This window comes from Amphibalanus amphitrite, unplaced genomic scaffold (genome assembly GCF_019059575.1).
Source record: "Amphibalanus amphitrite isolate SeventyFive unplaced genomic scaffold, NRLGWU_Aamphi_draft 001479F_arrow, whole genome shotgun sequence".
NCBI classification, from domain to species: domain Eukaryota; kingdom Metazoa; phylum Arthropoda; class Thecostraca; order Balanomorpha; family Balanidae; genus Amphibalanus; species Amphibalanus amphitrite.
The window spans coordinates 61,394-76,411 of NW_024882972.1; the positions used below are offsets into that span (position 1 = coordinate 61,394).

Below are 15,018 nucleotides of genomic sequence, written 5' to 3' on the forward strand. Positions count from 1 at the left end.
CCCAGCCACTGACGGTCCCCGACCCCAGTCCCAGCCACTGACGGTACCCCGACCCGAGTCCCAGTCAGTGACGGTACCCGAACTGAGTCCCAGTCAGTGACGGTACCCGACCTTAGTCCCAGTCACTGACATACCCCGACCCGAGTCCCAGTCAGTGACGCTACCCCGACCTGAGTCCCAGCCACTGACGGTACCCCGACCTGAGTCCCAGTCAGTGACATACCCCGACCCGAGACCCAGCCACTGACGGTACCCGACCGTAGTCCCAGTCAATGACGGTACCCGACCCGAGTCCCAGCCACTGACGGTACCCCGACCGCCGACCCTCGCGGCTGCTGACGCCACGGTACCCCGACCTCCGAATTGTGTCCTCGGGCGCTGCCACAGCCGGGAAAGGGCCGCCGCGGCGGCCGAGCCGGACCTAGGGTGAGTCGTGACCGACGCGACGGTAGCGACGGTGACCGGCAGGTGACCCGCGGCCGCCCCCGCCCCGGGAATCCCGGGCGGCCCGCGGCCGCCGCCGCCGCCGCCGCCCGGGCGCGCGCTCTTATTTAAGCGGCGCGCCGACGGGGGGACGGGCCAGTAGAAGACAGCGTGGCTCCCCGATCGGGCGGCTGGCGGCGCGCGCGCGTGGCACAGGTGCAGCCAGGTCGAGCGAGCGAGCGGGCGGCGGCGATCAGTGGCCGTCAGTCGGGCGCCGGTGCACGGACGATACACGGAGACGGACAGACAGTCGGCAGAGATGGCGCGGGCCGGGCGGGTCTGGGCGGCCGCGCTGGCCGCGCTGGCGGTGGCGGCCGCGGCCGTGCACGCGCTGCCGGCGGGCCGCGGCGAGGAGCTGTCGGAGGGCGCCGAACACACCGAGGGCACCGAGCTGGAGCGGCTGGTCAGCAGGATCCGGCGCCGGGTCATCGACGAGCTCGGCCTGTCGCACTCCGTGGTCAGGGTGAGTGCACGCTCCGGGGACTGGTGCAGCGGGGCTCCGCTCCTATCCCAACGAATAATCCGTCTCTGCTATCCCAACGATAAAATGCGGTATATGACACAGTCATTTAGAAGCTTTCCTGTGGGTAATTTTAAAATAATTCAAATGCAACTTATATTTCCCGAAAATGTGTTAGTGTTTCAAAGGCAAAAAGGAAAAGTCCAATCCAAAGGGCAAACACAGAAGTGTTACCAAAGCTACAATGCAGTAATATGTTCATTGACTTCAATGAATAGTGATATTGCTTTACAGTTTCACCTGAAAAGTTCAGCAACATTATGTACACGACAAAATCTCACACCCATCAATGTTCATGTATGTTGTTAACAGCCTTGCTACTCTGAAATTGTAAGAATTTTGCGAGATATCGTGGTCATGGTCAAGTATTCTATCGAATAAATTTCCTTACCAACGACATAATACTCGATACAGCTGTCTCCTGAGAAACAATTGTGATTCTTACGGTACTTCCGCAATCTGTGCAAACTAGCTTGTTATCTTGCCTCTCGTAATAGGCCTCAGACATTTTTTTGCGCACTTGAGTTAGCGTATATCTGTAAGATATAAAATGATAGCACGCACATATCTAAGCATTGACCAAATGCATCAATCCGTCAAGCTCAAATTTAATGTTTTAGGAAGGTAATCAGAGATAAATGAGGAGCTTAATATCTTGTATCCGAGTGTTCACCCAGTCCTAAAACACACGCATGTCTAACAACACAGCAAAATTGAGCGAATGGTAGTCGAGTTGCGTTCTAGAGGACATTGACCCGTCAGGCGCAGGGTCGGCCCCCGGTCTCAAATGTGCGCCACTGGGGCCGCGCTGTCCGGGGAGGGCTCCCCTCCCGGTCCCCTCCACGCAGCCACCCGCTGACCTCAGCTGCCCCTGGTGACACAATGTCGGCCCCTCACACACAGCACACCGCCGCCAACATATACACTATGTTCAGCCGACACAACTCTCATCGCCGGTTCCCCGAACCTGTATCGGGTCCTGTGTCGTGTCACAAGTGCCGCGCGGCCCAGAGCCAGTTCGTCCCGCGACAGCGCACACCCGTGTAACGCCACGGCAGATTGAGTCGTCAAGGGCGCTAAGTCGCGCTTGTTAGACCCAAAGCTGTGTGTACATGAATTAATTTACACTATGACGTGGGAGGGTTGCCTAATCGTCATCCGCGGCGCCTGATATCCAGCCCTGACACAGCGAACATGTGCGACACGATGGACATATCAGTCAGCACTATCACAGCCGGTGCGGTTCTCAGAAAATTGGCCGATTGACGAGTAAACCAGGACAGTTAAGGTCGCTCTCCACTTCAGTCGGGCGGCACATGTAAACACAAAAGTCAGGTGCACGCGAAGCTCAGAGGGCCGGCGCGTTCCGCGCTCGGTCCCGGCTATCAACACTTGGCCGGGGCTGTTGACAAAATGCACCGGATTACACATTCCGTCGCTATCTGATGCGATTGTGTGCTTATTTAGGTTCCCTCACTGGCGACCTTATTTGTTGGCCGGTGCTCAAGCTGGATTGCCGCGTGTGAATTTAGTTCGCAGAACAGACTTATCGAGTCAGTGTGTATTTAGCCTAAGAGCTGGCACCAACACAGGCTCGGCACCAACTGGGCTGCTTTAATCGAGCTCTCAGGGGCATTCAGCGTATGACATAATTTACAAGTGTGCCCCCCGCGCTGCCTGCTATCTTATCTCGCCGCTCCGCCACCCTTCTGTGGCCTATCAGTGCGCCGTGACCGTGGCAACCCTTGAGGTCAGGCCCTGTGCCCGGGACACCGGAATGTCACCGCCGACAGCGGGCCCCCGGCTGCCGGGACGGAGCGCCGTCTCCCGGGACGGAGTGCCGTCTGCCGGGACGGAGGGCCGTCTGCCGGGACGGAGGGCCGTCTCCCGGGACGGAGCGCCGTCTGCCGGGACCGAGGGCCGCCTCTCTCGGGACGAAGCCGCTCGTCGCGGGCCACCGACGGGCGCCGTCGGCCCGTCGGCCGCCGCCGCCGCCGGGGCACCTGTTGCGCGGCGCGGCGGCCGGCTCGGCGCTGCAGTCGCCGCGGGACGAGCTCGGCGGCTGGCCCGGCGGCGGCGGTGTCGCCGGCGGCGCGCCACCAACCGGGATGTGTGATCTGCCGCGGGAGGGGCCGGCCGCCGATCGGACACGCTCGTGATTGCGCCGCCGCCGCCGCCGCCGCCGCCGTGGAAATCCCGAGCCGGCCGAGGTGCCGCTGCCGCCGGCGACCCGGGAGAGCGGGACCCGCCCGGCGTGCTCACGGCTCGTGCCACCCCACCCCCGCCGCCACCGACCCGACTTTCCAGGTACGCGGCCGGTCCGGAAAGTCAGCCGTCCCGCCCCCGCACCGTCCGTCTGCCGTGCCTCGCGCACAGCGCCGGCCGCCTACTTTCGCCACGATATATGTCTGTCGACACGGTCGTAAAAGGCCCCTCGGGGCTCCAAAGTGCTGCGAGGGCGTCCGGCCAGCGCAGTCTCTTCCTGAAGTCGCCGCTCTGGGCTGGGTGGGGGCGCCGCTCCGGGCCGGCCGCGCCGAAGCCGGTGTCACGACACTGGCGCGCCGGCGCGCCGGTTCCACGCAGTCTGGCCGTGTCGCGCAGCGCTTATCGGGGTGCCGTCAGCGCGGGCCGCCGCCCCACCGGGCTCGGTCACGGAGACGGTCGGGCCCGCCCGGGTGTCACCACCGATGTCCCCACCTGATAGTGCCCGGCCGCCGCGCCGATCGGCCCCGTGGCCACTGTCTTTGGGGAGGGCCGAGCCGGACCCGGCCAGCGGCACGAGCGGCCCCTGGCCGGCGCGGGCGGGCCTTTGATGGCCGTGCCGCAGCGATGGAACACGACACCGGCGCGGCGGGCGACTGTCCGACCCGTGTCCACGAGCACGCCACCGCCAGCTGGCCGGCCGACCGGAGCGCCGATTTCGATGAACTAATTGGCGGCGTACACACATGCTCCTTTTGTTGAGCAATGTCTGCAACACGACCAACATGCCGGCGACACGACAAGTGCATTAAGTGCCTGTCAGTCACCGATTTGTAGATAGGCGGCCGACCGGCAACTTTGGCGGATGTGACTGCGAGCCCGGCTCAATGAGATCGTTTATCATTTTCCGACAGATAATTCGCGGATGGTTGGAATAATTGGTGGTGCGCCCAGGTGCGCCCGTGACTCAGGGCTGATCCACCGCGGGGCGCGGCGCGGCGGTGCCCGTCCGCGGTCGGTGATGTCAATGAACAAGTGCGTAGCTGCCCGCCGCCGCGGACGAGCCAATCACTGAACAAAACCGGGTCATATGGATGACTGATGAGTGGCGACAGTGGCTGCTGAATGCTGGGAATGCTGACTAAATTGTGATCGATTGCGGCACTTAAGGTCCGATAGGGCTATCAGATATCTCCAAAAGAATCTGACACATCCACTTAATTATGCGCGACATGCAGCAGAAGATGAGGCCCGTTGCCGTGCCCTCACCCTCTGACACACCTGTTCATTAGGAGGCTAACTATGCATATCCTCATGTTGCATGTCATATTACTAGTGCTCTGTGAGAGCAGTGAGAAACTGTTGCAACGTACCAGTGACGGCGGCCAATAGGTGGAACTGTGTATGAGCCGCCGATGGCGTCACGGTCGTTGTGGCGAGCTCACCGCGCCAGAGATGTGCCGCCATAAAGATAACGTCATCCGTTGGTATGAATTACACAGCGTCATCTGTAGACACTGGGAGAGAACAAATAAACTGGCCGCACTTCTTCAGTGCGACTCATCTCATGCAAAACAATCAGCCGAAATATACGATGGAAAGACCGGCGCCGTGACAAGTGAGCAGAAAGTGAGCGGCTTTTGTAGTTGTTAAGTGTGCCAACTGTCAAAAGCTGTCGAAGCCGCGAACCGTTTTGTCGAGTCATTGTCCCATTCAGTCATCCCATTCGTCTCCCAGATCGTTGCACGTTGAAACATTCGTCTCTAATTAGAGTAGAGCTTCATAGCATGCCTGAACCGAGAGTAACTTCAAACGGCGCCGCAGTAGCCGCTGCCAGCTCTGCGGACCATTGGCGTTCCGCCGGCGGCCGTTGGGGCTGCGTGGAGCCGTTTCGGCAGGTCGGCCGGGCGGCGGTAGGTAGGGAATTCCGCACCGGTGTGCCGCCGGGGCCCGGGGCCGCAGCTAGCCGTGTTTGCCCGCCGTCCGCCCACGCACGGCACCCGGAGCGGGCCAGGCCGGACCGGGGCGGGGTCGGCTCCTCACGAGTCGCCGCCGGCGCACCTACCGCCGCTGACATCAGCCGGCCGGCCGGCCGCGCTGCGTGCGCCCGCTCCCCGGCCTGACGGAGGTCAGCCCGACCGGGCGCGGGCGCTCCGTGTCACACGGCGTGCTCCGCGTCGGTGGCTTCCGGGAGCGGCTCTGAATCAGCGGCGGCGGCGGCGGCATCCTTCCTGTCCGGCCGCCCCCGCCCCCGCCCCCGCCGCTGACGTCACGACACGCACGCAGTGACACCGTGTCACGGCAGATCCGGCCGCGACACCGCACGCGACTTCGGCCCGCCACCGTCGGCGCCGACGGCACCGACGGGTCAGTTCGTCGGAAAGGTCGCGTCACGCCTCCTCCACTGAACTCGGCCCCGTTTTCGACGTTAAAATTTAAGCCTTACGTAGAAGCGCAGGCGGAAAGTTTGAACGGACCGCTTATAGCGAGTGCTACGCTACTTTCGATGAAAGTCAAATTGGGCGGATGTCTTCCATGTCACGCACGTGTCGACCACGATACTATGGTTGGGGTGGGCTGTTGGTGGAGCAGCTAGTCGGGTGGCGCTGACATTTGACCCGGGGCTGATCGTGTCGGGCGCTGCCGGTGTCGGTGCGCCCGCCGCTGGCCGCGCCGCTCCGCCCCCGCACTGAGGGGCCGGCCCGCCGCCCAAACTGCCGCCAGCCGGCGGCCGGCCGAGCATCACCAATTAGCGGCGCGCGATGACGTGAGACCGCGTCTGCCTGCGGTAACTGGCCGGGCCGGCCGGTAGCGGGGCCGCTCTCAAAGCCAGCGCCGCGCCACACGCCATTGAGCGCTGGGAAAGTCCGATCAGCACCCGGCGGCGCCGGCGACGGAAGGGCGCGCAGCTCTCCCGCCCGTGCCCCCTCGCATTCAATTCAGGCATCGCATTCTCCTAGCGTTGGCCCTGCATCTGACGCTGCGCAGCTGTTTGACGGCGGTTTTCTCGTTTTTCAGAACACGACAGCGGAGGAGATGGAGGCCGTCATGGAGGAGTACCGGCGTCTGGTGGCCGAGCGGAGCGGCCCGGAGCCGGACACCAGTCCACTGGAGATCGCCGCCACCTCGGTGGAGCGAGGTGAGTCCACCGCCGCACTCAGAGACCCCCCTCCCCCTCCCCGGGGTGCACTGTCCACATAGCGACACCGCCATTCAAGCGGCCGGTCTAATTCGGGCCGGCCGCCGGGTCCGCACTGACCACCTTCAATAGCCGCGCCTTCGCTGGAGGTGCTGTTGGCAATCAATACATCCGGCTGCGGCAGTTCCGCTGTCGGCTCGCGGGCTCAGCGCTGACGGCGCGGCCGGCCGCCACAGCGCCGCCCAGACCGCCGTGCGAACAGCTGCCAAGATAAAATCGCGCCACCTCTTGTCCTATCGGCCACATTCGCGTGCCTACAAATCATAAAAACACGCCGACAACGGCCAGCTAAAAATAATAACAAAATCGTGTGAGGGCGCGAACGGCGGTTTACCTTGTCGCCCACATGCAACTGACGCCTGGTCGCCACTCGTTTCCTGGTGGATGGGTTTTCACCGGGCGGGCGGGCGGCGCTGTTGGCGGCCGGGCCACTGCACGGCGACAGGACCCTCTCGTCCCGCCGGGCCGGGCCACGGACTGGTCAACAGCCACACGTGTCTATGCACGTGATGGGAGACAGTTCCGCCGCCGAGCAGGCAGCGCACGTCACCGTGCGACAATCACGGCGCGCCGATCACACCGCATGTTTGGCATACCTCTCACATCATTCCTGCGTCACGCATCTCACGGCCGATTAGCTACCGCCCACGGCGGCGGCGCTCGGTACACGGGCACTGACTGCCGGCGCTGACTCACTGACCGGCCGCCGACCAGTGACGGCACACCGGTGACCGCTGACCGCCGACCGGTGACCGGTGACGGCGGCACACCGGTGACCGGTGACCGGTGACGGCCGACCGCCGACCGGTGACCGGTGACGGCCGACCGCCGACCGCCGACCGGTGACGGCGGCACACCGCACTATGGTTGGAAACGGCCTCACGGATGGCCGTGGGCAATTTCGGAATATATGTATATTTGGGGTGTCATTCTGTTGCAAATTGATGAAATGTTTTGAATTGGGCAGAAAAAATTATTTAGTTGCGCATTTAGTCTCCATTATTGTACGTGGAATCGGGAGTTTCTGACAGTGACTTTTTTGGTGCGCCGTCAAAGGTTTAAACAACCGCGCTGGTGATAGCATGTGGAGTACCTCCATGACGTTGTAAAACTGGATTATTATATATCAAAATAATCCTTGTTATGTTGGCTATCGAGTGGAGTGACTCTTTTTCCCATGCGTGTTCAAAATCAGGAACGGCATTGCATTCTGTTTGCAGTGTCACCACAGCAATATTTGCAAAATTGCGTTTATGTTTCATTGGACATACAAAAAGTTCTCCATCGACCTCCATTGAGCTTTTTGGCAGAATAAATCGCTGTTCAATTCTGCGTAAGGGGAACGTAAAAGCAGACTGCGCACTTGTGCGCAAAATCGTCCGTGAAGCGTCATCTCCCGAGGCGTACCTACCCGTCGCTTCGTTAGCACCAGGTCGGCTCGTCAGTCTTGCAATCGCTTATCCTTATAAATGATGGTAAGAAGCAGGGTTGCGGAGTCGTGGTGGCGCCAAATCCGACTCCGACTACGACTCCGACTCCTGACTCGTTGCCATGACTCCGGCCGACTCTGTCTCCGACTCCGGACCCCTGCCAGTGTTTCGGAGTCGCGATGGAGCTGTTCCGATTCGGACCGACTCCGACTTCCACTGCGGGCTCCTGACCGACCCCGACTCCGACTCCGACTCCTGGCTCGTTGCCACGACTCTGGGCGACTCTGACTCCGACTCCGACTCCGACTCCGACTCTGACTTCGACTCCGCACCCCTCGTAAGAAGTAACTGCTCGCCCCTGCACCTGGAGTATGAATATCGTGCAAACGTGTATGGATATCCTGGAGTATGGATATGGATATCCACTGACAGAACAGACATACAGACATGCTGTAAACTCCATTACACTGCCAATACCATGGCAAATCAAATGGCTATCTATGGTTTTTGATCATCGTTCTACAGTTTCCAAAATCTTGAACTGAATGTTGGCAATTTCTCGTGACTACTTCACGACCATGACGCATGCATTTCTGAAATTGATCTTTTTTCAACCAGCCACGTACTCGTATGATAAAATGAATGTCACCATCGTGTTCTACGCCCAAAAGTACCCATAAAACATGTGTCATGCATGGGCTGCGGATAGGTACCAGTTTTAATTTTCGGGGTTATGTGCTTACCTGATTGACCTGACTTTGACCCTGGCCAGTGGCCTATGCTTGACTGACCCCTACATTGATCTGACACTCTTTTAGCACTTATATGAAGGGTTGTGACAGTTGTGACAGTTGTGACAGATTGTTTAGGACCAACTGATGACTGAATTTATTTAGGACCAACTGATGACGATATAATCGAAACGCGAAACGCGAGGCACCGATTGCGAGGTTCTAAAGTCCATGCTACTGAAAGCCCGATTTCAAGTGTTTGACCTGACCTTGACCCGACCTGTGACCTCGAAATTCAGCTTTAAAGTATTCATGTGAATCGTCTCGTCGCGTTCTTCTTTCGTTTGCCGCGCCTCGTGCGTTTCGCTGCGCCTATTTGTTCGCGAGTTATCGGCTGGGGGCGTTGAACGCCCCCCCCCCCCCCCCGGCAAACGGCGGATGGGGAAATACCCCAGCAACTGCCGGGTTAATCTGACGCATGTTTTGTCATTTGATCGTCATTTTATTTCTTACTTTTTTGCCTAATCTAAAAAAAAAATCATAAATACTCTTTCTCCAAATTTGTGACCCTTTATGACCAATAGTAAGACACTGTGCGTCACTACGTTGATATTTCTCGCCCTAAAGCATAACAACAATATCCATTCAGTAATAGCAGTATTCAAAACATGTTCAAAATGCCTCACGATATCGATAACATAACGAAAGACATAGGCGACTTATGACATACTTGCAATGATGACGTCACACACGCGTGACGTGACGTGACCTCGTCATTTCTGAGTTACTGTATGATGCACGAAAGACACTGGTATACCTATGCAAAGTTTCATCGCAGTCGGTCTACGCATTAACAAGTTATGGGCAAAACATTTTTTCGCGTTGACCCCCGGCCATCCGTGAGGCCGTTTCCAACCATAGTGCACCGGTGGCAGTTTCCGGCCGATCGGCTGATCGGCTGATCAGCAAGCCGGATGTTGCGACTGCACGAGGCCGCGCGCCGCGCCGCCTCTCGGCTCAATACCGCCGGGAATTCCACCCACACTGGCCGGCTAAATATAGCGCCGGTTCGCGGTGTGAATTGAGACGATCACCGCTGCGCTGGCCGCACCGGCCCGGTTCCCATCGGGCCGGCCCACAATGGCAGGGGGCGGTGCCGGGGCGCAGCTGCGGCCGCGTACCCGACGGCACCGGACAGGGGCGGGCGGCACAACTCAGCGCCGCCGGTCAGCCGGCACGTGCCGCGCGCGCCGTCTCCGGGCAGGCCGGGGCCGAGTCGCCGGGTCCGCGGCCGCCGGACCCCACACACGGCTACAGGTGACGTCATCCGACGATCTCGGTGACGTCATATTGCCGCCGGGAGGGTGACGTCATCGCCACAGTGCACAGTGGGCCGGCGCCCTGTCCGCGGCCTTCATGCCCGCACGGGCGCGCACGATTTGTCCGAGCGGCCATCGAGCAGCGGTCCGGGAAACACCTGTCGGGTGCGCCTGGTCCGGCCGAGTTTACTGCCGCCGCCCGCGGTGCCGGGACTGCCCCCTGCGCAATCAAATTAACGAAAAGTCCACAAATAGTCAGTAACGGACTCAATCAGTCCACAAGCTCGGCGCAATGTCCTGCACCGCGGACGTAAACAGGCGGCGCCGTGACGCCGGCGGACGGTTTACGGTGACACGCCGCGCGGCGGTCCGCGGGCCGCGCGCCGGTCGCGCCACAAATAGCCGCACTGAGGCCGCCCGCAGTAGGTACTTTATTCGCCTCTTGTTACACATACTGCCGGCGGGCACGCCGCGCGGCGCCGCCACGGCGTACGCTCCGCCGCGGCAGAGGCACCGCGCTGCCGGTCGTCGCCGGACGGTACTCGGAGCGGCGGCTGAATCACGCCGGGGACCAATGACCATAACCGGCCGTCGGACCGGCGTCACTCGGGCCGGCGTCGAACGACGCGACCACCCGGCGCCTTGGCCAGCCGGCACCCATTACCGGCGCCGGGCGACTCTGGCCGAGTCATCGAGTCGCCGCTGTGTGACTCAGGGGGCTGGCTGACTGACTCGGAGGGCACAGGTGACGGTCCGGGGTGGGCGCGTCGGCGGGCCGTGAGCCGCCGTGACGCGCCGGCCGCATTCCCGGCGGCTGCATCAGCTGCGGCCGCAGCTGCCAGCTGGCCGGCCGGCCGTGCGTGGCGGCGGCGGCCTGAGCAGCATTCCGCGCCGCCCATTCATCGGACTGCAGCGGCCGGCCGCCGCCGCCCACCCGTTTCCGCTGTGTCGCGCGCGAGACATTCCGCGTGATGCCGAAATGGGCGGCGCCGGCTAATTTTGTCGTCGGCTGTGTTTAGATTCGGCCGTGGCGGTGGTCCGGCGGCCAACCCCACCCCGTTTGGTGACGGCCACGTCAGGCGGTGGCGCAACAGCGGCGACGCGCCGCCGCCGGCCGGCCGGTACCGCCACTCGGTCATCGGCCAGTGCAGGAAGTGAAATGGGATGGAAGGTTTTCCTGTCGGACCATACAGCTGGGTCGCTCTTCTGAAGCTTTTCCTCATTTCGATGTGGCATGCGCCGATCGCGGACAAATTCCCCATCTCAGCCGATAAAGGTCCGCTTTAGAGCGCCAATCGGCACTTTTCTCGGCGGCGTTGATAAATGTTCCAGAACAATGGCCGGTGAGTGCAGTTTTAGTGACGGACTAATCTCGCTGCAGCATGTGAGCGCCCGCCGCCGCCGGCCGGCCGGGCGATGATTTCATTGGCCAGTGAGTCAGGGCGCCGGCCGAGTGCGCTGCGCCGCTCGCGGACGGAGCTGTTGGCCTGTGGAGGCAGCTCCGACCAGCAGTCCGTGCAGCGGGTGGTTCGCACCCCGTTCACAGTCAATAGCTCGCTCAGCCGCCACCCGTTACCGTACAGAGCAGACGATAATCGTCAGACTATGGGCGGCCCGCGGCACCGACAGGTTCCCCGAGCCGCCCGCGGCCCGCGCGGCGCCCGGCCCACCTACCGCCGTGCACCTCCTTAATCCTTTGCGTTGTTTTACGACTTTCATCAGTGCGGTTTGCACCGGCGTTCCGAAACGACATGGCGTGCCATTTACGCGGCACGATTGAGTCATACATGCCGCAAATAAAACTGACAGCCGGAGCCGCAGAAAGCGCGTCAAACACGCCAAATCGTGTTCTTGGAACGGAGGTAGTTCGTGCTGCGCATAAATGTTTTCTAGATGTATGTAAATTCTGTGAGCAGGACCTCCGGTTCCCGTTTCTTGTCGGCTATCTTCTGTGAACCATCTCGCCGGCTCGCCCGCGGGCCGCAAAGACAGGCGATGACATCAGCGTGTCATCATCGTGCGTTGCGTCGATCTGTCGTGACCAGGGCGATGGGCTCTGACCGGTTATACATTCGTTATTTAATTGGCAGCTGACCGGGATCCGTTGTTGCACTCGCTCGCAGCGGTGCGGTGTGTGACCCTCTGTGCAGCGCCTGTAGACCGGTGTGTGCCGCGCACTGACCGCGTCCCCCTTGCTCTCCAGGTTGGCTGTCTGGCGGCGGAGTCGGCTCGAGCTCGCGGCGGCCGCAGGAGGTGTTGCGGGCGTCCTTCTCGCTGGAGGCGGCCGAGCAGCCCGTCGGCGGAGCGGCGCTGCGTCTGTGGGTGCGCAGCGGCCGCCGCCGCCGGCGGCCCGCCTCTCTGGCCCTGTACACGGTCGGCGGCGGCCGGCGGCACCGGCTGGCCGTCCGGCCGCTGCCCCGCGCCGCCGGATGGGTCAGTTTCAACGTCACCGATGCGGCGCGGCGGGCGTCGGCGCTGCGCGTGGAGCTGCGCTGCCGGCGCTGCGGCCGCCGGCTGTCGGGCGCCGCGCCGCGCCTGCAGCTGAGCCGGCGCCGCGCGCGACGAGTCCGCAGAGACACCGCCGACTTCCTGGGCCAGAGCGAGGCAGTGCGCAGCGGCAGCCCGGTCGACTGCGCCAACAGCCACGACAAAAAGTGCTGCCGACAAAAGATGGAGGTCAACTTCAAGGAGCTGGGCGGCTTCGAGCAGATCATCGCGCCGGCGTCGTTCCAGGCGTACCACTGCCGCGGCGGCTGCCCGGCCTCCTATAACGTGGCCAACGACCACGCCCTCCTGCAGGGCTGGATCCACGAGAAGCACAAACAGGGCGTCAAAAACATGCCGCACGCGCACGCGCCCTGCTGCGCGCCCAGCAAACTGAGCGCCCTGCCCATCGCGCACTACGACGCGCAGGGCAAGGTGCGCATCACCTACTGGGAGAACGTGGTGGTCGAGGAGTGCCGCTGCTCGTAACGGCCCGGCGCGCCGGACAGACGAGTCGCGCCGCCGCAGCCGGCCGCCTCACCACATTGGTGCTAGTCAGTCGTTCCAGGCAGTCATTTTTTCCATTCCATCTCATTGGTTTCAGCAGTTCCTGAGAGCAGTTCAGGCGGCGCCGAGCCGGGCCGGCCGGCCGCGCTGCAGGCCACTTTAAACCAAAGAGTCGCCGCTGCGGCCGGGCGCCGACCACTGCCGGGGACGCTCCCGGAGGATGCCGTCGTTAATTTATTTGTGACCGAGTCAGCCGGTAGGTGGTTATAGTTGTCTCGCCTGCGGTGGGCGGCCGCCCGCGACACGCGCCGGCCCGACAGTGTTTGTGTACCGCCGCCTGACGAGGAGCGCACTGCTCGGCTAGCTGCTGTCTAGCCGGAGTTAGCGCGTCTCCGACCTGGTCTCATAGATCTTAGTGTGCGCCGCTCGTCCTTCGTGTCCGCCTCCCGCGTCGGCCGGCGGCGTGCCCGCGGACGAGGCCCTCGGGAGGCCCCTCCGGCCCGCGCGGCCCATCGGGAGGCCCCTCAGGCTCTGTGATCTCGCCGCCCCTGGCTGACTGTGATATATTTCTAAGCGCTACGTGCGTACTATGTGTAAGTGCAATTACCTTTGTGAGCTTATTTATTGCGTGTGTGAGGCCGTACGCGTGTGCTCGTGTCCAGCAGAACTGCGAGCGTCGCCCGTAGTCTCGAGATGTAGTATTTATTGGCTGGCGCGGCCACTCCAGCGATGTGACCACGTGTCGCCAGCGATGTCGATCGTAACCAATGGTCGTTTTGTGGTTGCCGGTTTTACAGAAAATACAGTGCGCTGCATTAGTGAAAGGCATGGTCATTTTGATGGCGATCTGAGAGATGACAGAGACGAACAGAGCAGTTACTATCGTCGCGTCACAAACACTGACACAGACACAGCGTTCAATGAATACCACTGGCACGGAATGAACACCTTTTCTCAAACACCATCGCTAACTGGGACAGGTTTCACGAATCCGAATGGAAGTAGCGTGAGACCGCGGCCGTTCCATGGTCCTTCAAAAAGAAGCGAATCCCGAAAGTCCGGAGATGAGATCACCAGGATTTTTTATCATGTCTTACCAGTAAGACACCTTTTAACCCACGACCCGCTGGGGTCCTGGATTTCCACGCCCTGCTGGGGGGGGGAGGGTGTTTGAGGCCCCCTCCAGCTTGACTCCTGGGTCACCTACCGATACGTGGTAACCGGCATTGAAAAGAACGTCCAAAATAAGGACGGAACACTCAGGTCATTTTTTAGGTCGGGTCAAATGTCAGATCACCAGAGGTCATCAACGGTAAAATGTTGCATATTTAAACATTTTTCGAAACACTGGCAGTGAGGCACAGAACTCGGGAACCAATTGAGGCAGAGAACTCTACAGTGTCGTGGAAAAGCGCATTCGATGGTCCTTTTAACCCTCTTTCTGGAGCGTGCCCTCAGAGTTGAACTCAGGTCAACGGTTTAGTCTTCAGAGGGCAAAACACATCTACAAAAAAGTTTTTCCTCAATAACTGTTGACTCAAGAGCGTCACGGCATTACTTTAGCCAGCAACGTGCTCCTCTCGTCGATACTCGTCGAATAAACCATAATTTGACCTTTAAAGATCATATTAACCCGAACCCCTAGGTTTTAGTATCGGACTGCGTCTGTAAATGGGTGTCATACCTGTGGGCGTTCAAATAAATACATACATACATACATACATACAACCCCACTAGGGTCTGTGTATAACGCGCCCTACTGGGGGGGGGGGGGCTATTCATAGCCCCAGTCCTAACTCCAAAACTACTGGGCCGATCGTCAAAATTCAAACAGCTTCTGATAGCCCCGGAAAACTGTCGAACGAAACCTTATTTCATTGACCTGGAGGTCATCGATGACGTCACAGGTCAGGCCAAAATGAAAATTATCGATGCTTGTATTGTTCATTCACATTTTGGGCTCTGGCCGTCGTCCTTCATGTCAGGTCAGACTCATTTTTGGTTTGCACACCCGTGAACCGATGTTTTAGATACCTTGAGGGTACCAAACTTGTACTTTCATTTTCAGGTTAGGGTCAGGTCATCACATATCACGGAAATCTTATATCATGCATCGGTCACGTGACAAATGTTTTATGGTCCA

General features: G+C 60.5%; 1 protein-coding gene across 1 annotated transcript; it reads left to right on the forward strand.

Annotated features, from left to right (window-relative positions):
* Positions 1–605: 605 nt before the first annotated feature.
* LOC122373341 (bone morphogenetic protein 7-like) lies at positions 606–13,688 on the forward strand. Its single transcript, XM_043351306.1, has 4 exons — positions 606–946; positions 6,224–6,344; positions 12,088–12,317; positions 12,426–13,688. Exons 1-4 carry the CDS (start codon positions 743–745, stop codon positions 12,855–12,857), a joined length of 987 nt encoding a protein of 328 aa, XP_043207241.1. The 5' UTR covers positions 606–742; the 3' UTR covers positions 12,858–13,688.
* The last annotated feature ends 1,330 nt before the right edge of the window (positions 13,689–15,018 follow it).

Bases quoted from the DNA above. Each gene is read 5' to 3' on its own strand.
- LOC122373341 (XM_043351306.1), top strand. From the start codon at position 743: ATGGCGCGGGCCGGGCGGGTCTGGGCGGCCGCGCTGGCCGCGCTGGCG. The intron at 947-6,223 runs GTGAGTGCACGC...CTCGTTTTTCAG, and splicing joins TGTCGCACTCCGTGGTCAGG to AACACGACAGCGGAGGAGAT. The intron at 12,318-12,425 runs GTCAGTTTCAAC...CCGCGCCTGCAG, and splicing joins TGCCCCGCGCCGCCGGATGG to CTGAGCCGGCGCCGCGCGCG.